This window comes from Zea mays, chromosome 3, assembly GCF_902167145.1.
Source record: "Zea mays cultivar B73 chromosome 3, Zm-B73-REFERENCE-NAM-5.0, whole genome shotgun sequence".
In the NCBI taxonomy this organism is placed as follows: Eukaryota; Viridiplantae; Streptophyta; class Magnoliopsida; order Poales; family Poaceae; genus Zea; species Zea mays.
Genome location: NC_050098.1, coordinates 41571158 through 41593758, shown reverse-complemented (window position 1 = coordinate 41593758; position 22601 = coordinate 41571158). Strand labels below are relative to the sequence as shown.

The 22601-nt window shown below is 46.5% G+C and overlaps 4 protein-coding genes and 1 pseudogene across 7 annotated transcripts; 1 reads left to right on the top strand and 4 right to left on the bottom strand.

The window, feature by feature from the left end:
* Positions 1-3329: 3329 nt before the first annotated feature.
* Positions 3330-4333, bottom strand: LOC118476650 (uncharacterized). The gene is made up of 2 exons (XM_035966193.1): positions 4185-4333; positions 3330-4095 (listed from the first exon to the last, which is right to left on the bottom strand). The coding sequence occupies exons 1-2, from the start codon at positions 4311-4313 to the stop codon at positions 3502-3504; spliced, it is 723 nt and encodes a 240-aa protein (XP_035822086.1). The 5' UTR covers positions 4314-4333; the 3' UTR covers positions 3330-3501.
* A 1877-nt stretch (positions 4334-6210) lies between these two features.
* LOC100217013 (titan9) lies at positions 6211-13162 on the top strand. 3 transcript variants are annotated; one of them, NM_001143389.1, is made up of 8 exons: positions 6348-6497; positions 6602-6668; positions 6805-6862; positions 6988-7046; positions 11876-12099; positions 12200-12233; positions 12309-12437; positions 12683-13133. In NM_001143389.1, exons 1-8 carry the CDS (start codon positions 6450-6452, stop codon positions 12856-12858), a joined length of 795 nt encoding a protein of 264 aa, NP_001136861.1. In that variant the 5' UTR covers positions 6348-6449; the 3' UTR covers positions 12859-13133. The 3 variants fall into 3 exon arrangements, with proteins under 3 accessions (XP_008672279.1, NP_001136861.1, XP_035821590.1); XM_008674057.4 differs by lacking the exon at positions 6602-6668 and having other exon boundaries at positions 6211-6497; positions 12683-13162; XM_035965697.1 differs by lacking the exon at positions 6348-6497 and having other exon boundaries at positions 6666-6862; positions 12690-13033.
* Positions 8246-10221, bottom strand: LOC118476829 (actin-related protein 5-like). The gene has a single exon (XM_035966604.1). It carries the CDS (start codon positions 10219-10221, stop codon positions 8569-8571), a length of 1653 nt encoding a protein of 550 aa, XP_035822497.1. The 3' UTR covers positions 8246-8568.
* A 1467-nt stretch (positions 13163-14629) lies between the features above and the next one.
* Positions 14630-20662, bottom strand: LOC109944983 (RNA-directed DNA methylation - phosphoinositide phosphatase - TSL-kinase interacting protein - glycerol kinase pseudogene; annotated as a pseudogene). The gene is made up of 10 exons (NR_161295.1): positions 20212-20662; positions 19677-19869; positions 19476-19544; positions 18438-18488; positions 18220-18321; positions 17821-18130; positions 17517-17561; positions 17299-17409; positions 15488-15591; positions 14630-15028 (listed from the first exon to the last, which is right to left on the bottom strand). The product of NR_161295.1 is annotated as an RNA-directed DNA methylation - phosphoinositide phosphatase - TSL-kinase interacting protein - glycerol kinase pseudogene (transcript).
* A 489-nt stretch (positions 20663-21151) lies between these two features.
* LOC100283079 (ubiquitin-conjugating enzyme X) lies at positions 21152-22372 on the bottom strand. Its single transcript, NM_001155981.2, has 3 exons — positions 21664-22372; positions 21511-21570; positions 21152-21407 (listed from the first exon to the last, which is right to left on the bottom strand). The coding sequence occupies exons 1-3, from the start codon at positions 22109-22111 to the stop codon at positions 21364-21366; spliced, it is 552 nt and encodes a 183-aa protein (NP_001149453.2). The 5' UTR covers positions 22112-22372; the 3' UTR covers positions 21152-21363.
* Positions 22373-22601: the final 229 nt, after the last annotated feature.

The window sequence follows — 22601 nt, the reverse complement described above, 5'->3', positions numbered from 1 at the left end:
CGGCGAGCAGGGGCGGGGGCCGCGCCGCGCGCGGGCAGGGGAGGGGCGGGGCGGGCGAGCGCCGCCACGGGGCCGGGACGGGGCGGGCGCCGCCACCGCGCGCGAGGGGAGGGGCGGGCGGACGCCGCCGCGCGGGGCCGGGCAGGGGCGGGGGGCGCCGCGCCGGCGGCGAGCAGGGGCGGGCAGGGGCGCGCGCGAGCAGGGGAAGAAAAGGGGGGCGCGTGGGGAGGAAGAAGAGGAGGGAGAGGGAGAGAGAGAGAAGAAGGGGAGGGGAGCTCACCTCGGGGTCCAAAATCCGGTGATCGCCGTCTCCAATTCCTAGGGCACCACGGGGAGAGAGAGGTGGAAGAGGGAGAGGAGAGGTTGTTGCGCGGGAGATCCAAATGAGGGAGGGAGGAGAGGAGGGGGCGCATGGGGGGGTTGGGCGCCAGGGGCGCGCAGGGCCGGGCAGGGCTGGGCTGGGCTGGGCTAGGCTGGGCCGGGCCACTTCGCGGATCGAAAACCCACGACGAGCGCGGACCACTAAACGGAATTAAATCACGAATCGAAATCCGGAACGGAACGAGACGAACACTCAACATCAGACAAAGAAATGTGCTTCGGCATGATGCAACACCCATGACACTTAGGTTTTGGTTTATACATGACACGGACACCTGCCGCTATATTGGTTTGAAATTGGGAAAAAGAAGCGAAACAAGAAAGAGAAAAGAGAGTAACGCCCGAATTAGGTGAGAGAAAAGAAGAAAAAAAATTCTACCCCCAAATTCAGGGCGTTACACTTTGGTGCTCACATGTAAAATTTTGATATTTTTTTGGTTTTGTGGTTTTATTGGATGTCAACTTGTTTGATTCTTGAGTGGTTTACGAGTTCGTTTGCAAGTTTTGTGACACTTGCATTACAACATAAAAGTGGAATTTCATTAAAGAGACATTTAAAATCATGAAGGGGTTGTCTCAATCAAATTAGTTAAGCATAACATGCACCAGATGCAACATACTCCACCTCGTAGTGAAAAAAGATAGACAAATTTTCTTTATAAAATTCTATGACACAAAAAAGACACGGCAGAAAATCATAAAAGATGGGTGCTTTATTGAAGTAGAGTAGAGTAGGGAAGAAAAGATAATAGATAGAGAAATAGGGAGAAAATTTTCGGATCAGGCTGTCTCCAGCAACGTCCCTTAAATTTCGTCCCCTAAAGGAATATTCCCTGTACTTTACAGAACACTCTAAAAGATTCTGTCCTCTATATATTCTGTGTCTCCAGCAACGTCCCCTAAATTCGATCCCCTAAAGCTACAGTGTTAACAGAATTCCTTTTTCCATTTTTTTGTTTTCTTTGATTTGTACCCATTTCATCAAATTGTAAGGATGATAAAAATAATGTATTCAATATTTTTACAAATAATAATATAAAAAATGGTTCATTCATACTTTCGAATTGTAACAAAAAATAACATTCCATTTTATGATTTCTGTAATTGTTGTTCAAAAACGTGTCACGGTATTTTAAATTGTACGAAAAAATGTTTAGAAATTGTCATGCTTCCACCGTAAGCCACGACACTTATTGAAGAAGCCATCGACTAGCTTCGGCTGCACGACAAGAGTATGGCTTCTCTCCGAAGCGTATCCCTTCTATAAATACTCACTACCTCAACACTTCACTCACACTTCTCATACACTCGTCCACAACAATGAACCCGTTCATAGATTCCAATATTTTTGTTCGCATGGCGCAAGACATGGAAGATGAAGACCATGACCTCGAGGTTGCGACGTACCAACATCGTAGGCGTCGTGCACTTAACGAGCGACGGTATGCTGGTTCCATTCCCGGTCGTGTTCGCATCCATCGTGACCATATCAGCGGTGATGCAAGAATCCGAGCCGACTACTTTTGCGCGCAACCGGTGTACACGGATGCACAATTTCGGAGGAGGTATGTTTTTTGTTACGCACATCTTTTCACGTCCATAGTACGTACTTCACACTTGTACTGAAATATAGGTTTATCCAATATAGGTTTCGCATGCGTCGTCATGTGTTCGAGCGGCTCGTTCTTGCTGTGCAACAAGTGGATCCCTACTTCGTTCAACGTCCAAACTGTGCCGGTGAGCTAGGTCTATCTGCCCTTCAGAAAGTTGTTGCTGCCGTACGTATCCTTGCATATGGTGTTCCTGCGGATGCCATTGACGAATACGTACGCATTGGTGAATCTACGGCACATGAGGCTTTGAAACACTTTTGCACCGCCATCCAAACCGCTTTTGGGGGTACTATCTCAGGAAACCAACTCGTGCTGATATCGCTAGGCTTCTCCAAGTTGGAGAGGCACGCGGCTTCCCCGGTATGCTAGGTAGTGTCGATTGCATGCATTGGGAGTGGCGTAACTGCCCAACTGCATGGAAGGGGATGTTTACTGGTCGGGGTAAACACCCTACAATGATCCTCGAAGCTGTTGCCTCATATGACCTATGGATTTGGCATGCATACTTCGGCATGCCCGGTAGCTGTAACGACATCAATGTTCTTCAACGTTCTAACCTGTTTGATTCGCATCTTACCGGTGATAGTCCACCAGTCACCTTCTCTGTCAATGGACACACGTACAACATGGGATATTACCTAGCAGATGGTATTTATCCGGACTGGCCAGCGTTTGTCAAGACAATCCGTCATCCGTATGATGTCAGGACACAACACTTTGCCACTATTCAAGAGTCCGCTAGAAAAGACATTGAAAGAACATTTGGAGTACTACAGAAGCGATGGGCCATAGTTCGTGGTCCTGCATATGGTTGGTCTCCACAACACATTGGAGATATCATGAAAACTTGCATCATATTGCACAACATGATCGTAGAAGATGAAGGTCCTTCGTCTTTGAACACAAGCTTCGACAACATCGGAGTTTTGGCCGACACTTCTCATGGTTCGATGTCCGAGCGCAATGAGTACATAAACAATAGGTACGACCAACTACATGATCCAGTTAAATATAATCAGTTGCAGGTTGATCTAATCCACCACCACTGGGCGCGGCTTGGATCGGGAGCTACTTAAGTATGTAGTTTATGTTAGTACCATCAATAAAATGTCGTAGTGTGATGTGTAATGTCGTATGTTGTGTTTGTCTGAAGCTAGTATGCAGTAATGTCCTAGGTTCTGTTTGTCGCAACCTACTTTGTAGTAATGTCGTAGGTTCTGTTTGTCCCAAGATATTATGTGTAATGCTGTAATGCAACTACTGCAATATGATGAAGCAAGTCTACTATTATTATGCAACAACAGTATTGAAGAACCACTACAATGCGCAAGTGCAGAAACATAAACTTGTTCTCCATTCTCAGAAAATGACAAGTGCAGAAACATAAACTTGTTCTCCAAACCATGACACAACAGAAAAATGTCAAGTGCACAAGTGCTGAAAATAAACTTGTTTTTGAAAACAACTAACAATACTTCCTCAACCACTGCAATGTCTTCATGAACATTCACTTGCTTGACGACGAGCTTCCAGTAACCCTTGCCAGAATCTCATGTTGTTTCACCTCATAGTACTGTCGAAGGAGGGGGTTACATTTTGTCAAATCCATGCTCAATATCAGAACCTCTTGTTCCGTCTCCTCCTTCACCTTTTGTCGTTCCATCTTCATCTTCTCTAGATTAAGCTTCTTCCTCTCCAATATGAGTTTCTGCCTCTCCTGTTTCTTCATGAACTCCAACTTCTTCTCCTCAGTTGAAGCTACTGATTTGTACACAGATAACCGTTCCAAAGAAAGCTCACCCATCCGTGTTAGGTACTCCGAATCAGTGGATGATGTGTTCTCTGATCTTTGCTTCTTTGCCTTTTCCTTGGCTGAATCACGACCAAGCGGTCTCTTCGAAGTAAAACTTGATGGACCTGAGTCTTCACCACCATCTAAGTCAATAGTATTTGATTGGGTAGCAATAGGGTTCGGTGGAGGATTTTGGTTACCCATGTGCTGGTCCATCCATTTTGGTTGATCCTTCAATATGGACCAACAATGTAAGAAATGGAAGGGCTTCTTTTCAACAGCAGCAAACCGAGTAGCCGCAAGAGATGTCTGCAAAACATATAATGCATTTAATCAACCACTGGGATGTACTAAAGTACATTGATGAAGAACATATGCATAATACTACATACACTTACCTTATCTGCATCAGTCATGCCACTTGGGTTTTGTCGAAGCACAGCCATCATGTATCCAGCAAATGTAGAACATTGAGTTTTGATACTGTCCCACCTGCTCATGAGAGATTTTGTAGACCTCTCTGGCATTGATCCTCTGCGAGAGTTGTATGCCTTTGTAATCCGATTCCAAAATCCTTGACGCTTCTGACCTGTGTTCACAATGGGATCACAACTCACAGCCAACCAAGCTTGACAAACCCTCATATCCTCTTCAGACGTGAAATTTGCTAGCTTTGTGCGTTGAGGAGCCTTCTTCACTGGAGGTGGTGCTGGTGATCCCTGGGCTGGTATCTCAGCCGAAGGAGCAAATGCAGTGTTCTGAAACTGAGTGGCATCATCCTCGGATAGGTAACTTCCATATTGTGCCATAACTTGGTTCCAGTCGGTACCCATGCTGTACAATGAAGGTACTCGCACAAAAAATACAACATATTGAACTAAATAAGTGTAGTACATTTCAGGCAACCATATGAAATGAATAGAAACCATGACACTGTAAACAGTCTCATGCACAACAAAGTCAGAAGTGGCGAGGACTACATATATTGCAAAGTTCATAACATTAAGCATTACCAAAGATAGGTATCGACAAACATAAACAGCACATGAACAAAAGCAGGAACTTGTGGCACACATCAGTTGTGTTCACATACAAAAGAGTAGTACGACATACATAAACCTAGCACATACACATATTTCATTAGGTGCTTGCTAATCTAGTAGGGATAGGTGTCGTCGGTGGAGTAGTCACGGCCGTCGTCGTAGCCGACGATATCGTCATTGTTTAACTCTGAATCATAATCAATCAGAAGCTCATCCTCTGTTTGTGATGATTCAGCAATTGGTGAAGGGGTCATGTGCTCCATCTCCCAGTCTTTTTCCAGTGCAAGCTGATCAAGGTCGTTGGCGAGGTCCTCGATCTGAACTAATGCACGATTCATTTCATTCAAGACTGGTCCGCTAACTGGTTGGAAGGCACCGTGGACGACATCGACGATGTCGGCACAACGCTCCTCCACTACTCTGATTAAATGAGCGAGTGCTCTTCGGAGCTTTGCGTTCTCCGAATCCATGGTCTACATAAAACATATGGTTGTGTTAATATATGTACGTCAAAATTTTATGTATACCGTGGCCTAGTTCATAAATTATAATGGTAGAGAGTGTATACAAATGGATTGTGAATACCAGTGGATATGTTTTTGTCAATACACACCGCATTGAAATGTTGTGACTGTCAAAATCAATAATGAAGACAGAACCTAGTGGTGATCATTCTGTGTGTCAAAACCCTAAACCTAGTGATGATGATTTAGTGTGTCAAAACCTGTCGCCAAGTATTTGTGAATACACATCCATTCGCACAACAACAAAGCTTGTAGCACATTGAATTGTTCTCACTGTCAATAGCAATAATCAAAACTATACCAACTGGTGAATGAAGCCTACAAGCATGGAATGTGTGTTGGCGTAACCATAAACCCTAGATCTGGACGAGTTCTACAAAATCAATTACTTCAATCATAGAAACCACAATGGATCTGCAATGGGTACCTTTTTCTCTTCGGATGTGGAGCACCGGAGCTAGTGGAAGACGATGAAGATGGCGGCGACGAGATGCGCTTGCGTTTCTGCGCACCTTCCTTCGTCGGCGCCGTGGATCTTCTCAGCTTCTTCGCGATGGCGGTTCGACGGCGACGAACACCGACGGTTGCACCGGACCCTTGGATCTTTGTCTCCTCGCGGGCCACCTCCTTGCCTCCAACCACCGAGAGCGGTCCGCCGCCGGACCCGCTCGAGCACGGCCGCTTCGAGCCCAGCTTGCTCGGCTCCGCCGACGAGCCGCGCCGCGAGGCCCCCTCGCTGAGATGGATCGAAGTCGCCAGCGACGGGAGTACAACGCGCTCGGATTTTTCACCCCCGCGCGAGCCCGACGACTCGCCCGGATAGCGCACGTCTCCAAGTCTCCACATCTAGGGTGCGTGCGGCGTCCTCTATAATTTAGAGTGTCATTTAGAGGACCTTGCTGGGCGCCTAGAGGAGGCTTCTGAACTCTAAATTTAGAGTACAGAACGCTTTATAGTGCGTTGTTGGAGCTAGCCTCGAAGCAATTCCCGGTCGCGGGTCTAGTACTGTAGTTCTCTACTCTCCGCAACTTGGGAGTTCAAACCCCCCCGCGCGCGCTCGGAGGTCTACAAGCTTCTGGATCCGTCCCTGGCGCCGATGGAGCGGTTCGACTCCAAGTTCCACGAGAAGTACACTGTTCTCAAGGTAGCGCGGGCACGCCCGCTTCTTCCTCATCCCATTTCTGTGGCGCCCGCGGTGGTTTGACACCGCAAATTTTGTTTTCCGGTTAATCTATTGCCGCACCGCAGAAGAGGAAGCTGCTAGACGAGGGGCTAGAGCGAAAGCGAGAGGCGGAGCTCAAGGAGCTTTACGATGGTACAAGTCCCGGCCGAACCTATCTCCGTGCTGGACTCGATTTGGGCGGAACTATGGGAATGGGAGGGAGGGTTTTGGGCGAAGCGCTTGTTCTTTTTCCCTGCTTTGATTTTTCCCTTTTGTTTTGATGATTCAGCCATGAAAGATTGGGTCAGCGAACTCAAGAAAGACAATGCGGAGCTCAACGATAAGCTGTAAGATGAGAATTGTTATGCTTCTGCGCGGGTTAGGGTTTTGTTGTTTGTGGTGGAATTCATTCTATATCGTTGCTTATATCCATTATCTTTTGTTTTGTTGGTGGCTAATTTGATGATTTCAGAATGGAAAAGCAGGATGAGCTCGAGAAGGCCCGTCAGGAATTCCTTGAAGATATTCTTAGTAAGATTATCTATCCAACCTTCCTTTCTGTCTAGTCATGAGAAGTGGACACGAATTGGGTTACTCCTTTTGAACTGACCCCGTTAATTATAGGTTAATTACATGATATATTTATGCATATGACCGCCATAAACAAAGGACAACGAATCACTAGCTCTTGGAAATGTTAACGAGCAATGGCTACAAGATCCCTGTTAAATGGAATGCTACAATCATTTAGTAGTTTGGTTCTATAAAATAGAGATATTTTTTGGTAAAAACACAATTTTATCAGAGATTTCAGGGAAAACTAGTCTAAGGTTGCTAGACTGTTAATCTGGGTTTACATAACTAACATGTTGTTTGGACTATATGTAGGAAACTAAACTGAGGTCTGCTAATCTCTCCCTTACCCGTTATTTCATCCTTGCATAATTGTTCCCTCTACTCTTCATTGCACAACACGTGAAATCATGAACTGATCACCTTCCTGCTTCCTTTCCATAGCTCAAATACACGGGTGCCTCTTTATTTCTAATCCCAAGCAATGGATAGGGTATCCAGCACTAAAGATCCAGCAGAGCACAAATGGCCATAGCACCCTGGCTAAGCAATAATCAGTGTCATCATGCATGATGCCTGCTGAACTTTCTCTCCATCTCAGCCATCTGTTCCAGCATCTTGCTGAGCATCCATGTGGACAGCAACAACCTGAGCATCTTCCCTCCCTGGTCATTGCATATCACTCCCACACAGCATCATCTCCCTCTCATCAATGCGTGTGAGTACCATACCACCAAGCTTTTGCTGTCCTGGTTGTTGCTCTCATTGTCGTGTTCTTCGTCATCACCTTCTGGAAAAGCTTTTAGCATGGTTGTTTTTTTTGCTGGGGGCAAACTCTAGCCCACGTGACTTTTGTACTGAAGTTGCCAGGTTGTTGAGAATGATGACACCTGGAACACATTTTGAGAAAACACCTATTGGTCAATTTCAATAAACCGGAATACCGGATTTTTGAGAAACTAGTTTTGCTTATCCTCAAGTTAGTTGCATAATTCAAATGAAATTTTCAGAGAAACAGACAAACAGGTTTATTGGGATTCACTTTTCACAAAACTAGAGGTCCAAACAACCCCTTAATGTCTTTTAACATCATTACAGAACAATTGTACAAGGAAATCTTTCAATAACTATGCCCATGTTTTCCTCTATGGACAAACACTTTGTCAAGGGCCTTAGTGTCTAGGGTAGGTGGCCCTCGGCTACGGAGATCGTAGCCGCGGTCCGTCGTCTTCTTCGGCGAGGTTATGCCCCTCTGCCGTTGGCTTAGTTGAGAGAGAGAGAGATTAGGATAATGATCTTTCTTAATTCCCAACTCAGGTCTGGTTACAGGAATATATAGGCCCCTAGGACTAACCGCATGGAGCTAACTGCTCCCTAATTTTAGGCATGCAAACAACCCTTAATTCTAGGCATGCAAACAAACTTATCTAGTTTCTATCCATAATTCTAGGCATGCAAACAAACTTATTTAGTTTCTACCCTATCCACTAGAGCCGGCGGCTGTTGCCTCCTGGGCTCGCTCATGCGCACGCCGCACATCCCGGGCGCGCCGTTGCCTGACGTAGGGCTGGCTGTACATGACATCTCTCTCCTCCTCGAAGAGCAGCTTGTCCTCGAGCTGGAACGCCGGGTGCAGGGCGCGAAAGCCTTTGTGGGCCGCCGGATACCGATATGGCCGGACTTTGGGTGGCTCCGGAGTCAGTTGAACAACTTCGGATTTGGACACAAATGTAGGATCAATCTCCTGGAGCTTCGATGAAATTCGAACAAGTTCCGATTCGTCATCATCATTGCTGTCATCATCATTGTCTTTGCTCATCTTGTTGTACACTAACCAATCCTCTTCTCTCATTCCAAAAGTGTCCTCACCTTTGCCCCGATCAAAAACAGCTGAGGCAAGCAGCCGCATCCTTTCTTTCTGAGCTGCATTTAGTCGTTCTCCACAGCCTACACCTGCAGATGAACTATGGTTCCCATTTGTCTGACTACCATTAACTTTCTGTCGCTTCCTCTGCTCAAATTTATCAGAAAGTTCTGAATATCGGGCCTGAAGCTTTTCAAGGTATAACTCTGGGTTCTCCGCACGCCCCTTTTCTTCTTGTTTCTCCTGCAAAGCTTCCTCTTCAGCACGTTTCTGCTTAGCGCGCAATTTGCCCTCTGTTGTGGTTTTAAGTAAGATTTGTTTCTTCTTTTCCTTTAACTGTTCTGGCGTCAGTGTCCCATCAGGGACAGATACAAGTGGATACTTATCAACTGCTGAGGCATCTGTTTTCTCATCGTTGCCATTGGACTCCCCTTTTGCTTTCCTTAAAGATTGTGATGCTTTTAAAATGGCAGCTCTTATTTCCTGCTGGGAAAGATATCTAGAGCTACCTAGAATAGTTGTTGCTTCTTCTTCCTCAGCTTCATCAAGTTGTTCCATTAGTTCCTCCAGATAGGAAAGTTGTTTTTCTAGTTCCACTATCTTCTGAGATCTCTTTGCAGCAGCCATGTCTCGCAAACGCTGACCAGCCTTTTCCTTCAAAGCTGCTTTCCTTGCAAGTTCTTCCTCAGATGGTGGTTCTTCCTTTGGTGGGGGCACCCATGGTAGTTGCCAATACCTCATTTTGTCATCAGCTTCTTCCTTATTGTTTTTAAATATCTGCAACTCTGCCATATAATCAAGAGCTATATAACAATGCTCCTTCTTCAGCTCTTCAGCCTTTTCCCATGCAATACTTGTCATGTGATAGGGATATTTTAGACACTGCCTCAGAAAATCAGTAATGTGAAATCCAACAATATTGGTTCTGCAGCAAGCCCCCAACACAGGCTGTCCTTTCAAAAACGCGTGGCTGAGTGGCGGTAGGAGGCTGCCCGTGAAGAGCTGGACGCGCTGCCCCTCCTCCAATGGACCGGCGCGGGTCAGCAACGCTCGGAAGCGGTTTTGGTACTCCTCAACGGACCTTGTGCGTCGGCACTCGGCGAGCTCGAAGAGTGGAGCGGAGCGGATAGGCGGCCCGAAACGCAGGTGGAGGAGATCTTTGAATCGACTCCATCGAGGAGTGCCCTCGTCCTCCTGCAGCTGGATATACCAGAGCTGTGCCATGTCTTCAAGATGGTATGAAGCCATCCAGACCTTCTCCTCCTCCATGACGCGCTGCTGATGGAAGTAGGATTCACAACAATTGACGAAGATCAAGGGATCGGTCTTGCCATCGAAGCGGGGAAAATCGATCTTCTAAAATTTGGGTGGCCGATCGTGGTGGTGCTGGCCGTCAGGAACATCGCCCCCGACCGTCGACAACGACTTCTCCTTGTCGCGTTTCAGCGCGGTGACCTCGGACTGCAGCGTGGCGACGAAACCCGTGAGTTGCTCGATCATCTTGGCGAGTCGACATTGGATGGTTCGGCCATGGGTGAACTGGAGGATGCGGCTGAAGGTGGGGAGGGTGGTGGGCTTTCTGGTGGCGCGGTAGGGCTGAGTGGAGCGGTGACAGTGGACTCGGCGTCGGCGGAGGTGGATGAGTAGGATCGGCGTGACCGTGATATCAGGTTGTCAAGGGCCTTAGTGTCTAGGGTAGGTGGCCCTCGGCTATGGAGATCGTAGCAGCGGTCCGTCGTCTTCTCCGGCGAGGTTATGCCCCTCTACCGTCGGCTTAGTTGAGAGAGAGAGAGAGATTAGGATAATGATCTTTCTTAATTCCCAACTCAGGTCTGGTTACAGGAATATATAGGCTCCTAGGCCTAACCGCATGGAGCTAACTGCTCCCTAATTCTAGGCATGCAAACAACCCTTAATTCTAGGCATGCAAACAAACTTATCTAGTTTCTATCCTTAATTCTAGGCATGCAAACAAACTTATTTAGTTTCTATCCTATCCACTAGAGCCTGCGGCTGTTGCCTCCTGGGCGCGCTCATGCGCACGCCGCACATCCCGGGCGCGCCGTTGCCTGACGTAGGGCCGGCCGTACATGACACACTTCAAACATGGGATACAAGCTAAAATGTGAACTTGAGCGAGTATATACTAGTTGGAGTACAGTCTAAAATTGCCACACAGATTTGTGTTTCAAAAAGTTCAGGTAAGAGTGGACAACCTTATTTCTTTGTGGACACCAAAGGACATCTAAGTTTGATGAGTGTCAACTTTACTGCTTTGCTGTACTGGATTGCTCGTCATAGCTTATTAGCATATCTGCATATGCTAAATCAAGAATATCTTATTCTGTGTACATCTGCCAAAACCGAACTGTTTTGTATTGTTTGCAATATGGTCAAACAACTGGTCAATTTTGCATTCTTAATTTTTTTGAGTAATAGTTGGGAGGCCATTGAAATGTTACCTCCACTTATGCTCATCTGTGTCTCTCTGCTATGGTCTGAATATGTTTCGACATTATTACTGAACAGCGCTATATTACCAAGAATTTAACACTATTCTTCCATCCTATTAAGTCCTGATGTGGTAATTTAATCCATACCCCCTCTATTCCAAATTCTAAGGCGTTTTGGCATTTCTAGATACATATGTTTTGCTATGTACTTAGATAAAAATAATGTATCTACAAAAGACAACATTTTACAATTTAGAACGGAGGGAGTAGTTTGCATCACCTGGTTAACAAATTGGGATATGACAACATAATGCATCATGATTTGTGAGATGGACTTAGAGTGGTCTTTTGGCATCAACTTTACTTTTAAGTTTCTCCCAACATTTTTTCCTTATCTTTATTTATTTGGTACCAACTAAGTTGGTTTAGGTGGCACAATATTTACTTATTTCCATTTTTGTTTCATGCAGCAAGGGACACTGAAATTCTGAGGCTGAAGCAACTCTTAGATGAGAAAGCTGAAAAAAACAATTCTACAGCTTCTGGGTTTCATTGCTTAACACCTGAAGCTATCCTAGAAAATTCAACTTCAATGTCACCTAAAAGAAAAACACCACTTTCCCACGGCAAGGAGAAGAGGGTACAGTTGAGTGAAAATGCTCCTCACAGTAGCCCCGCAAAGGAATCTCAAGAGGTCAGCTTAGAAACCTGACTAGTTCCTTTTCATGTACGAGTATTTGAGTCAGCTTTGTTTACTAATCCATCTTGTGGCTTAATTTTATCTGATACCGCAGCTAGTTTGTTCTAGAAGACGTACATGCATCAGAGGTTAGTGAAAATTTAATTTATTAATAATCTGCCGCTACTTTGTTGTATGACTTGAAATTAATTTTGTTGATTCAGGGAATGGGACAAATGAAATTCGGAGTGCGCATATGCTTCGTTTGCTTCTTCAATCTTTAGTTCGCATGAAGGTCTCAGTAAATGATGAATCAGAGATATTTTCGGTTTCAGTCTCTCATGAAGCTAGTGGTACTTGCTCATGCTGAATCCCATGTTCTTGTTTTACTACAGCTCAGTATTAGCATATCTGTTATGTTTTATATCTGTTATGTTAACCACTGGTGCCTGTGCATTTTGTATGTGACATCTGTCGGTTACATGTTAACAAACTAGCACATTTCGTATGGTTTCATTCCATTCCAGGATGTATTCACTCTCTAGTCATATAATATAAACGAATTGATTCTGATCCTACAGAGTTTAAACTACTGCAGGTTACAGCTTCACCCTCACTTGGTTAGAAAAATCTGATGAATGGTCATATAAGCTCTCGTCGTTGGGCACCCTGGGAAGGATAGCCGCTGATTGGATGAGGCAAGACATAAGATTCAGCACGAAAATGTGCCGTATGTTCGTTGAGCGGATATCAAGCATCATAACAAAAGGATGACGGCATGCTATTCGCTTCAGCTAGCTGTATCAGTGTGCTAAGGCTATATGGCCAGCAGACTGTGCAAAACACTGTTGCAACAGAGTGGAGTTTGGAATAGAGGATGGGTTTGTAAATGGGACATCCGTAAAAATTATCTGATGCAATCTCATTGCGTAACCCCGATTATGGCGTATGTTCTCGAGCGTTCGTGGGCTAGGATGATCGCTGAGGCGTTTGGCTGTTTTCAAAATGTTTTTCAAAATACTTTTGTCTATATGATTTAGTTGTTTTGGATTTGTCCTAAATCAAATTATTTAAATTATATTATGGTAGTTCAAACTATGGTAAATTTATTAACTTCTATTTTTATGTTGTAAAATCTTATATAACATCCGATATAATCTGTAAAAATTGATATTATTATTGTAAAATCTTATATAACGAGGCCGGGAGTAATTTGGAAGCCATCATCATTATTACCCATCCGAGCAACAATGCGTTAGACGGTGGAACGGTTTCTAAGTGCAAGAAACAACAAAGAAACAGCAGGGTACAATCAACAATACAGAATAGTGTAGAGACGAACTCCTGGCGAAGAACCTATCTCTTATATTTTTTATAGTTAACCCCTATTAGGGTTTGTTCGGTTAGCTCTCAATCCATGTGGATTGAGTGTGATTGGATGGGTTTTAATCCCAAACAAGTCAAACTTCTTCTCAATTTTTTCCAATCCCATCCAATCCATGTGTATTGGGAATAACCGAACAAGCCCTTAAATGGTGTTGGACATGGCCTTAGAATTAGAACATCCAGGGGGCGGCACGCAAATGGAGGTCATTAGTATCGCGTCAATGCAGTTGCTGAACATTCATACGATAGCCCTGAATTCAATCAGTCTTGTCCAGTCCATATTCATAATTTCATACCAATACTAGTTAGGTGCCCGTGCGTTGCGACGACACATAAAATATTGAGAGGGATCTGTTGCTGCTCGTCCGGGTCGATGACGGGCTAACAATGTTGTTAGGCATCATCATCGGGATATGGATAGGAGGATCCGAGACATGAGGAGCGTGACTACATGAGGTTCTACACTGAAACTAAACAAGAGCTTAGCGGCTCCCATCTTGAGAAACATGATGGACGTGTCCATCTTGCGAAACACGATGGAGATCCTCTTGCATGGACGGCAGAGATAACATTAAATAGTACAATTTTCGTGTGTTGCGACGGTACATAAATTATTCAATAAAATGATATTGCACACCAATTACATAAAAATGAATAAATATCTGATAATTTCTGTCAATAACAATGCATTGTTACTCTCAACTTTACATCGGCTATTTAAACTTATCTCACTATTTAATTTTATATGGTTTATTTTGATAAAATTAGGTGCCAACGAGCGAGGGGAGGGACAGCGGCAACGCAACTCGGGAGGAGGGAGGTGTCTCTAAGTGACCCGATGGAGGTGTTGTGTGGGCTGCTCGAGCTAATCGTGTCAGTCCAAAGAGCCAAACTTGTTGTCCATGCAAGACAAAAACAGGAGCAGGAAAATTAGGTCACAAATGTTGCTTATGTCATATTTCTCATCCAAGACCTACTTTTAATATTGACAAAGTACCAGGCTTATGTACCCTAAGTCTTTTTTCTCGGATGCAATAACTAATGCATACTAAGCAAAATTCTCTAGCAAAGCTGCAGATCGGAAATTGAGCTTCTCCAATTGTCTATGTTGATGGGATAGTCTATGCAAACCATTCAAATCTATGGAAGCACACATAAATATTCTAGAAAAATACTTCCTGCCGAAAATTTGAGGATATTCTTGTACTCGCTTTTGTAAAGACCGTAAATAACAAGTAGTTAAGAATAGTACCAGCAAAGACCAATTTATTCATTTGCATCTTCCAAAAACAGATAGATCAACGCCGACAAGAAACATTTACAGAGAAAGGTCAGCCAAATCGAATGATCTTGAAACCGTCTTGTACCATGAATCAGCCCTCTTCTTGTGCACCTCATCCAGTTTTGGGCGAAAGATTGTCGCGTTCTCCTTGTGCTAACCTGCAAATACTTGTTCCTTGGTCCAAACTCCTGCATCTAAGCTAGCAACATATGTGGCTCCAAGTGTTGTGGTCTCTATGTCAGGTAGTCTGGCAATAGGGCTGTCTAATAAATCAACCTGCAGGCAGGAAGTAACCAAGCTATCGTCAGTCATCCAATGCATTATATAAAGATTTTTGTACTACTTGAAGCTAACAGCAGCCTACTGCTGTTAACATGCATAATTTTCCACGCCAAATTGATTGTGTTCTGAGTTGTTCTTAATAGGAGAGAAGCAAGGAGAGTTAGCATCTCAACTTCGTCCATTTCCAACAAGCCAAAAGCACTAACTGAAAGCATAGCCTTTTGGAGCAAAAATAACATGTATTGAAAGCACAGTAGTATAATTGGTCACAAATTTAATTATGAAAATATATGGATAAGTCATCTTTCATCTACGACATGCATGAATTCAACAACAAGAACCTAGGTGCTGGATCAATAATTCACCAGTAAAAACTGTCAAAATAAAAATACAGAGACTAAGGATAATTATGGTTCATATGCAGCTTGCTAGTAGCAAGAAACCATGTTTTACCTTCTCAAATGGCTTAAGAGTAGCTTCATTTATTGGAAATAATTGTAGCTTCTGCTTCACGGGTGCATGTGAATCTACTTCCTTCATATGATTTATGCTAATGCCTGCAAATGCATATTAAAAATATCAGGATAATAGACTTGTATCTGTTACTGTTAACTTCAACGAGTGTGTTGAACAGAGTTCACCAAATACAAAAACTAAAATCCAGCTGCTAGAATCCATACCATCAACAGTAGGAAGTCTTTCTGATGATAAAAGTCAGTGTCCTTGCATCAACATTACATAAAATTCCTGAGTTAATCGTGTCATGCTCGAGCTCCTTAGTTGCATCAGCAACTAAAGAAACACCAACCACAGGTGGCATTGATTGCAACAAACTGTCAATTAGGCCCATGGACACCCCGGATGGATTGTCAATTATAACTTTGAAGGATAAACTGTTTTGTATGTGAAGCGACACTTCTCTCGTGAACGATTTCACATAAAAATACTCTATTTCATGGTAAATTACTATGGTTTTGTTCATTAAAAGTTGCTCTGGCGAAAAGTTTAAAATAAGTGAAAAAAGAATTGTTTGATTTTCTTTATAAGCATGTATGTCAGCAGGGAGAAAACCAACTGAAAAGAAATTAACACCACATGTGTCATAGATACACCAATAGTTGACTTCACGACTGAGGTAAAGAATGTTTGTACACGCATCTTAAAAGAGATATGCAGGCACTGAGTTAACCGAAGGTGTTTATTGTAAGCACCAGTCAACTAATCCAAGATCTTAAGTTTATACAGTCTATAAGGGAATATGGTAATTAGCCTTATACTAATATCACATTTCTACTAAGCAGATCGCGGGGCGTCCGAGGGCTTGTGCCCGCCGAGCAGGGAGCCAGACGGCCGGAGAGGAAGCAGAGAGAGGAAGAGCATCGGCTGCTGTAGAGGAAACTGGGAGAAGATGGCGTGGGCGAGAGGGGCCAGGATGAGGAGGTGGTGAAGGCCACGACCTGGTGGAGGCCGAGCACCAAGGGGAGGTGAGGGAGGAGCTGGGACGACGGCCTTCATGGCCGGCGAGGAGAGGAGCTCGGTGGAGGTCGGCGAGGAGGCCAGCTCGGTGGAGGATGCAGTCGAGCCCAGCTGCCACCGCCGCTGGCCGGGGACGTGTGCGCACGCCGGGGCCAGTTCGTGCCCGAAGGAGGCGGTCGCGCCTGGCCAGAGATGCACGCCGCGCCTGCGTCGTGGCCATCCCCGCGCATGTTGGGGCCGCGCCCTCCTCGGGGCTACGCGCCGCCGTGGCCAGGCCGTCGCGCCATGCGCCGGGTCGTACCTGGCCGGATCCACGTGCCCGTGCTGGAGCCGTCGTTGCGCTTGGCTGGCCGAGTCCGCGCCGGCGGCTGTGCCTCCGAGGGCCGCGTCGGGGGCCTGGCCACCGCGCCTGGGCCGGAACTGTCGCGCCTGCGCTGGGGCCATGGCCGTCGCGCCTGGTGCTCCCTTGCGCCTTGGAGAACGGGAGGGGAGGAAAGGTGGGGGCACCGGGATGGGGTTGGGGGCCGCCCCTGAGAGAGATGAAGGAGCCTCCCGGGGACGGCGGCAGGGAAGCCTGTGGTGGCTGCTGTGGGAGATGGGAGGAAACCCTAAACCTAATCCTCTGATACCATGTAGGAATATGAAAATGTTGTATTGCATAGAGAATGGGTACAATATATAGACTCAACCCTAACTCTAATGGGCCGGCAGCCCAACAGTGGTGCCGGCCCACACACACTAACACACACAGTCTAACACTCAACGCTACCAGCATTTTTCCCACTTACCCCCATCATTGCAGGAAGAGCCTTTCACCTTGCTGTCCCAGCCACCTCTGGTATCCTCAGCACCACGAGAAGTCATCTTACTTGACCAAGAATCATTCTGTTGTCCTTTACCTGCAAAGAGCCCACAAGAAAGCAAGTGAATTAGGAAGCTCAGAGGAAAACTACACCTAGAAACACTAAACACAGAAAAAAAATGTTGCCGGTTGCTTCTTAATCACCTTCAGTAGAAGACACCTTGCTTGCCCAAGGATCACCTTGTTCACCTACAAGAGTAATACAAATAAATGCTCTGTAGCATAAAATGGACTGCAAGAATGTCAATTATTTTATTTTAATATTGATAGCTCTCAGCTTGAGGACCAGTTTCTGCTTTACACAAATTCAAAATGTAATAAAAGTAGCTGGAGCTGGAGCCTTAGGCAAATCAAGAAATTTGAGAAGCATGTTCAAGATACCATTTAGAAATAGTAGCTTGAAACTTTAACAGGGAAACAAAAGGTAGAAATTAAACAGGTTACTGACCTACAGATGGTTTGTTATCCTCTGAATTATTCCAAGTGGAAGGCTGATTTTGACCATATGACTTGGTGCCTCCACTGCTACTCCAAGGCTGATTACTTGGTGGATTTGTAGCGTTCCAATTATCTCCACCATCCCATTTTGGTCCATCACCATTTCTCCAACCATTGTCTCTGCCTCTTCCTCGTCCTCCATATTGCCCCCTTCCTCCTCTTCCCCGTCCCCTATATCCACCAGAATCTCCAGCTTCATTGTCTACCTGATTATCAAACCTCCAAGAAGATTTTTCAGCATTGTCACCACCCCATGAATTCTTTCAATTTCCTTGATCATTTCTGCCATTGAAATCTCCAGATTCCCGACCCCTACCTCTCCCTCGTCCTCGCCCAAAGCCACGCCCACCTCCAAAATTTCCAGGACTGTTCCAACTGCTATTCTGATCACCACCCTTGTTCCAACCATCACCAGCAACAGATTTCGGTCCAGCTTGGTCCGAAGCTCCAGCTTTGTTCCAATTTATGTGCACAAAATATATCTTCATACCAATGTTTTTAAAAATTATTTATACATAGATACTACAAGAGTAAAGCTACAGTAGGTCATATAGCAATAGCACTAACCTCCAAAATTTGAATGGCAGCAGCAACGACGTCCAGGCTTGTGCCACTGCCCTGGAAGTGTACAAAACATCATCAGGAACCCACTACTGAAAACAGAATCTACAAGGACGGATCTGAAGATTGCATTTCCACATGATCAAAATATCACATCGACACATCGTACTGTCCCAGTGCTCATGGTGCAAACGTGAATGGTCCAGCACAACCTGAAGTTATCCTTTGAACAACAACAACCTCCTGAAGCTACGGTAATAAAATTAGTCACCCAGAAACCCCAAATTTATAGGACTGAAAACAAGTAGGCCATGGTCGGCTCAGTTTATAATGCACCACATCTCACTGACGCAAATGGACAGTGTGCCCCAATCTCCCGATCCCAATTGTACCCTACGCGACAATTTCGATCAGCGGCTAAAATCCAGGCGCCACGCCATACCAAGCCATGACAAGGAGGGAGATAGTGGGCCATAAAATGGTAAACGCTCAGTGACCGGACCTCGCGGAGAACGGCCGCAGCGGCTAGGCAGGCGCGCTTCATGGCCCTGCGGTACGCCTTCTCGTTCGCCGGAGCTGACATATATTATCATCGATTTCAATATCTCACAATTGTGGCATTGACTTGACTGCCAAATCCTCTGATACCATGTAACAACAACGATTGAAATAGTTTACCATCCAAATGTTCTAAATATAGTTTACTGTGCTGAAGGAAAGCTACTAAACAGGCTGTTCGGTCCATGTGAACCTCCTCCAAATATTCCAAAACTCATCACAAGGTCAAGGTAAGTAAACTAATATAATGTCAGGGTCCAAGGGTTGTCAAATGATTGAAACCCAAAAGAGGTAATTTGTTTTTTGCACAATTTATACATAAAAAATTATATTACATAGGCCCTCTGCTCTGCTATGCTCTTTCAGTCCCCAATTCATCGTACTATGCCCCCTTTCACAACAATACAATCCAACAAAAATAACAGAAATTTCAGCACATAATCTAACTTGTCAGAGAGATGATTACAGAGGACGTTGCAGTCTCACCAACGACCACACCATAATCAGCGCACAAAACCTGATGCTCGAATGAGAAAAATCCATGTCATCCCTTCTCTGGTAAAATGAACAAGGTTAACAGGATAAAGTTCAGAGGAATGACGAGTAACCAAACATTTAGTTTATTGTAATTCTCACTGCATGCTCAGGTAGATAGCTGAGGAAAATAGCTCAGATAATGAGGCTAACCTCATCAGTATGCCCTTGTTCACTGTATGACGTAGATGATTCAACACTGACCACATTGAAGGGGGGAATTGGAGAGGTGTACGACACTCGTCCTCTTATCAGCATTAGCCCAAAGGTGGACGAGGATCTGATAATGGCCTCCGACCTTCATCTGGCCAATAACTGAGGTCCAAACCACCGCAGTATTTCTTACCTGTCACTACATACAACTTAGTTTCCAGATAAAGATAATACAAAAAATTACAAAATTACTGACGGACCTCCATATCTAAACCAAACAAGCTAAAACATTAAATATGTGTTACTAAATTGGTTAATCACTTAATCAAAAGAGTTAACTATGATAAGGGTGGAGAGCTTCTCGCCATCTTCCATGAAAACATCATGAAAACAAAAACTTCTGTCTTCGCCATAGACGAATCTGTAGCACCTATGGCTGTGAACAATCGAACCAAGCACTCCCCATGCACGAAGATGAACTGAGACCCTCTCAGTCGATGCAGAGGTCAGGAACTTGGACCCTCTCCTTCCTCACCTGCAAGTTTCTAATGGCAGTGAATCTGAAGCTCCTTGCCGCATTCGTGTCGTCGTCTCAGCCTCAACGACTCTCCTGCTGATCAGGAATCTGAAGCGCCCATTCGTCGTCGGTGGTGGGGCGAGGGTGCCATCGGGGATGGAGAGGAGCTCCTTGGCAATGCTCAGATGGTGAGAAAAGGCGTGGTGTGTACCCGAGGGTGAAGACGCCGGTGCCGAGGTAGAGGGGGATGGTGAGCGTGGTGCTGAGGATACTGCTCTGCTGGCCGGATTTGATCTCGAACCCTAGAGGAGCCCTGAACTCTTGCGATGGCCCAAACGCGGAGGTGGAGGCGACGACAGTGTTCGGCTGGGCCCTGACGGGGAGAGATGCGGCCCCGGCGGCGTGTGCGGTGGTACTCAGGGCGATGGTGCGGTGGGGGAGGAGAAGCGGCGGCGGCGGTGCAGCGTGTTGGGTGTGGCGGGCGAGGCGTCGAGATGGATGTGGCCACAGGCCGGGATGCCATGTGGGCCAGCAATGGTCCGTGGGTACGCTAGGGTTTTCCTGCTCCGCGGTGGGATGGCCTAGGCTACGTGGGGCATAAAAATGAGATTTGGGCATGCGACACACGATGGGCAAGGTGGATGGCGGCGCGCGATATGCAAGTTGAGGTAGCGGGGATGGCGCTGATGGCGTGCGAGCGGTGCCCGGAAAAGTCGCGGAGCCGTTGAGGACAGGGGCGGGGGCGGCGCCGAGGCCGGGGAGGATGGGGGCGGGAGAAGAGGCGCCGATGACGGGCACCGTGCTGGGGAAGGGGTGGGGGCGGGCATGCACACGGTGTCACGTGCGGGCGGTGTCTCGAGCGCGCAGTGACCATAGGGGCGGGGGCACGGTATCCTGTGGACGCCTTCCTTAGCCTCTTATAGGAGTAGTATAGATTGCAGTTAGGAAGAGGCGAAGGGACGAAAACGATTCATGGAAAAATGAATATCTGAACATTTTAGAACTCAGAACAATTACAGAATCGCCAGGCTCTAGGCGACCCAAATATTCCTTCCTGCTACAGCACCAGACTGGGAACCCAAACCATCCAAATATAATCTCTTGTCGATCAATCCAAGCGAAATCAGTGCTTGAAGAACCCACATCTTCACCAGGCGCTGTCATCCTCCTCTACGCGGCGGGCTTGTAGATTTTCTCCACCATCTTCCTAAACTCTGAAAAACAAAGAACAAGAGGAGACGACAAAGCGAATTCAGAACAGATCGATCGATCGCGCGACTGTTGATGAGACGCAAAGCGAGATATCGAATCGCGTACCTTCCTGGTTCGCCCAGAGCGCTGCCGCCTGAGTGTTGAGCGGCGAGTCGTTGTTCGGCTCTGCATAATCCGTCCGTCAGAACCGAGGGGGAACACACGCAGCAGCAAACGAGATCGATGGATCGACCAAACAAAGGAAAGGGGATCTGTTACCTCCAAGCAGGCTCTGGATGGAGAGGAGGATGGTGCGCACGTCGTAGGCGGAGGACCACTTGTCCTGGAGGATGTCCAGGCAGATGTTGCCGTGCACGTCGACGTTGGGGTGGAAGCAGGGGGTGTCGAACCGCACCTTGGGCGGCTTGTACGGGTACTCGGCGGTGAAGGCCAACGCGAGGCGGTAGGAGGTGCCCTCGTAGGCCGTCCCGGCGGAGCCGTCGATGGTGCCCACCCAGTGGAGCATGTTGTCCCCCTCGGGAAATGCCGACACGCCCGGGTCGCCGCCCATCATCAGCGCCATCAGCTCCGACTGCAGCCGCCGCACCACCGACTGGCCCTCCGCGCCTTTCCCGCCCCCCGCCGACGCCGGCTTCGGCCCCGGCGCCGCCGCGGATGCGGCGGGGACGTTACCGGTTTGCGACTCCTGGTTCTCTCCCCGGGTCATGGCTGACGATCGAGTGGGTGTTCCCTCCCGTTTCTATCTCCCTTCTCCTCGATGGCTATTGAGGAGTATTTGAGTGGGAGGATAGAGAGCGGTGGGAGTGGAGGCGGCGGTGGGGCGCAGGATTTAAAGGCGAGCGACAATTGGCTGGGGATGGAAATGCGAGTTTCTTCTTCCTCTCCAGTGACCGTTGGGGGCGGCGCGGCACGGTCGACAGCTTTCAGCCGCGTCCGCCGCCGCTGCCCTGACTCCAACGGCTAGTTGAGTTTCAGGGGAAGACAGCCTGTGCACGCGTCCGCACTCCCATATAGTCGTAGTACACGGTAACGGCCTAGCGGGGCGTATAGGCAGGACGGAGAAAATTGATTATTTAGGACTCGTGTACATACAACTCCGACGAAACGGGCTCACATTCCTTGCTTCCGCATAAATGACGTAGATTTTATTCCATTCTTAATTTCTTAGGATAGATAGAAGATTTCAAGTTTTTTAA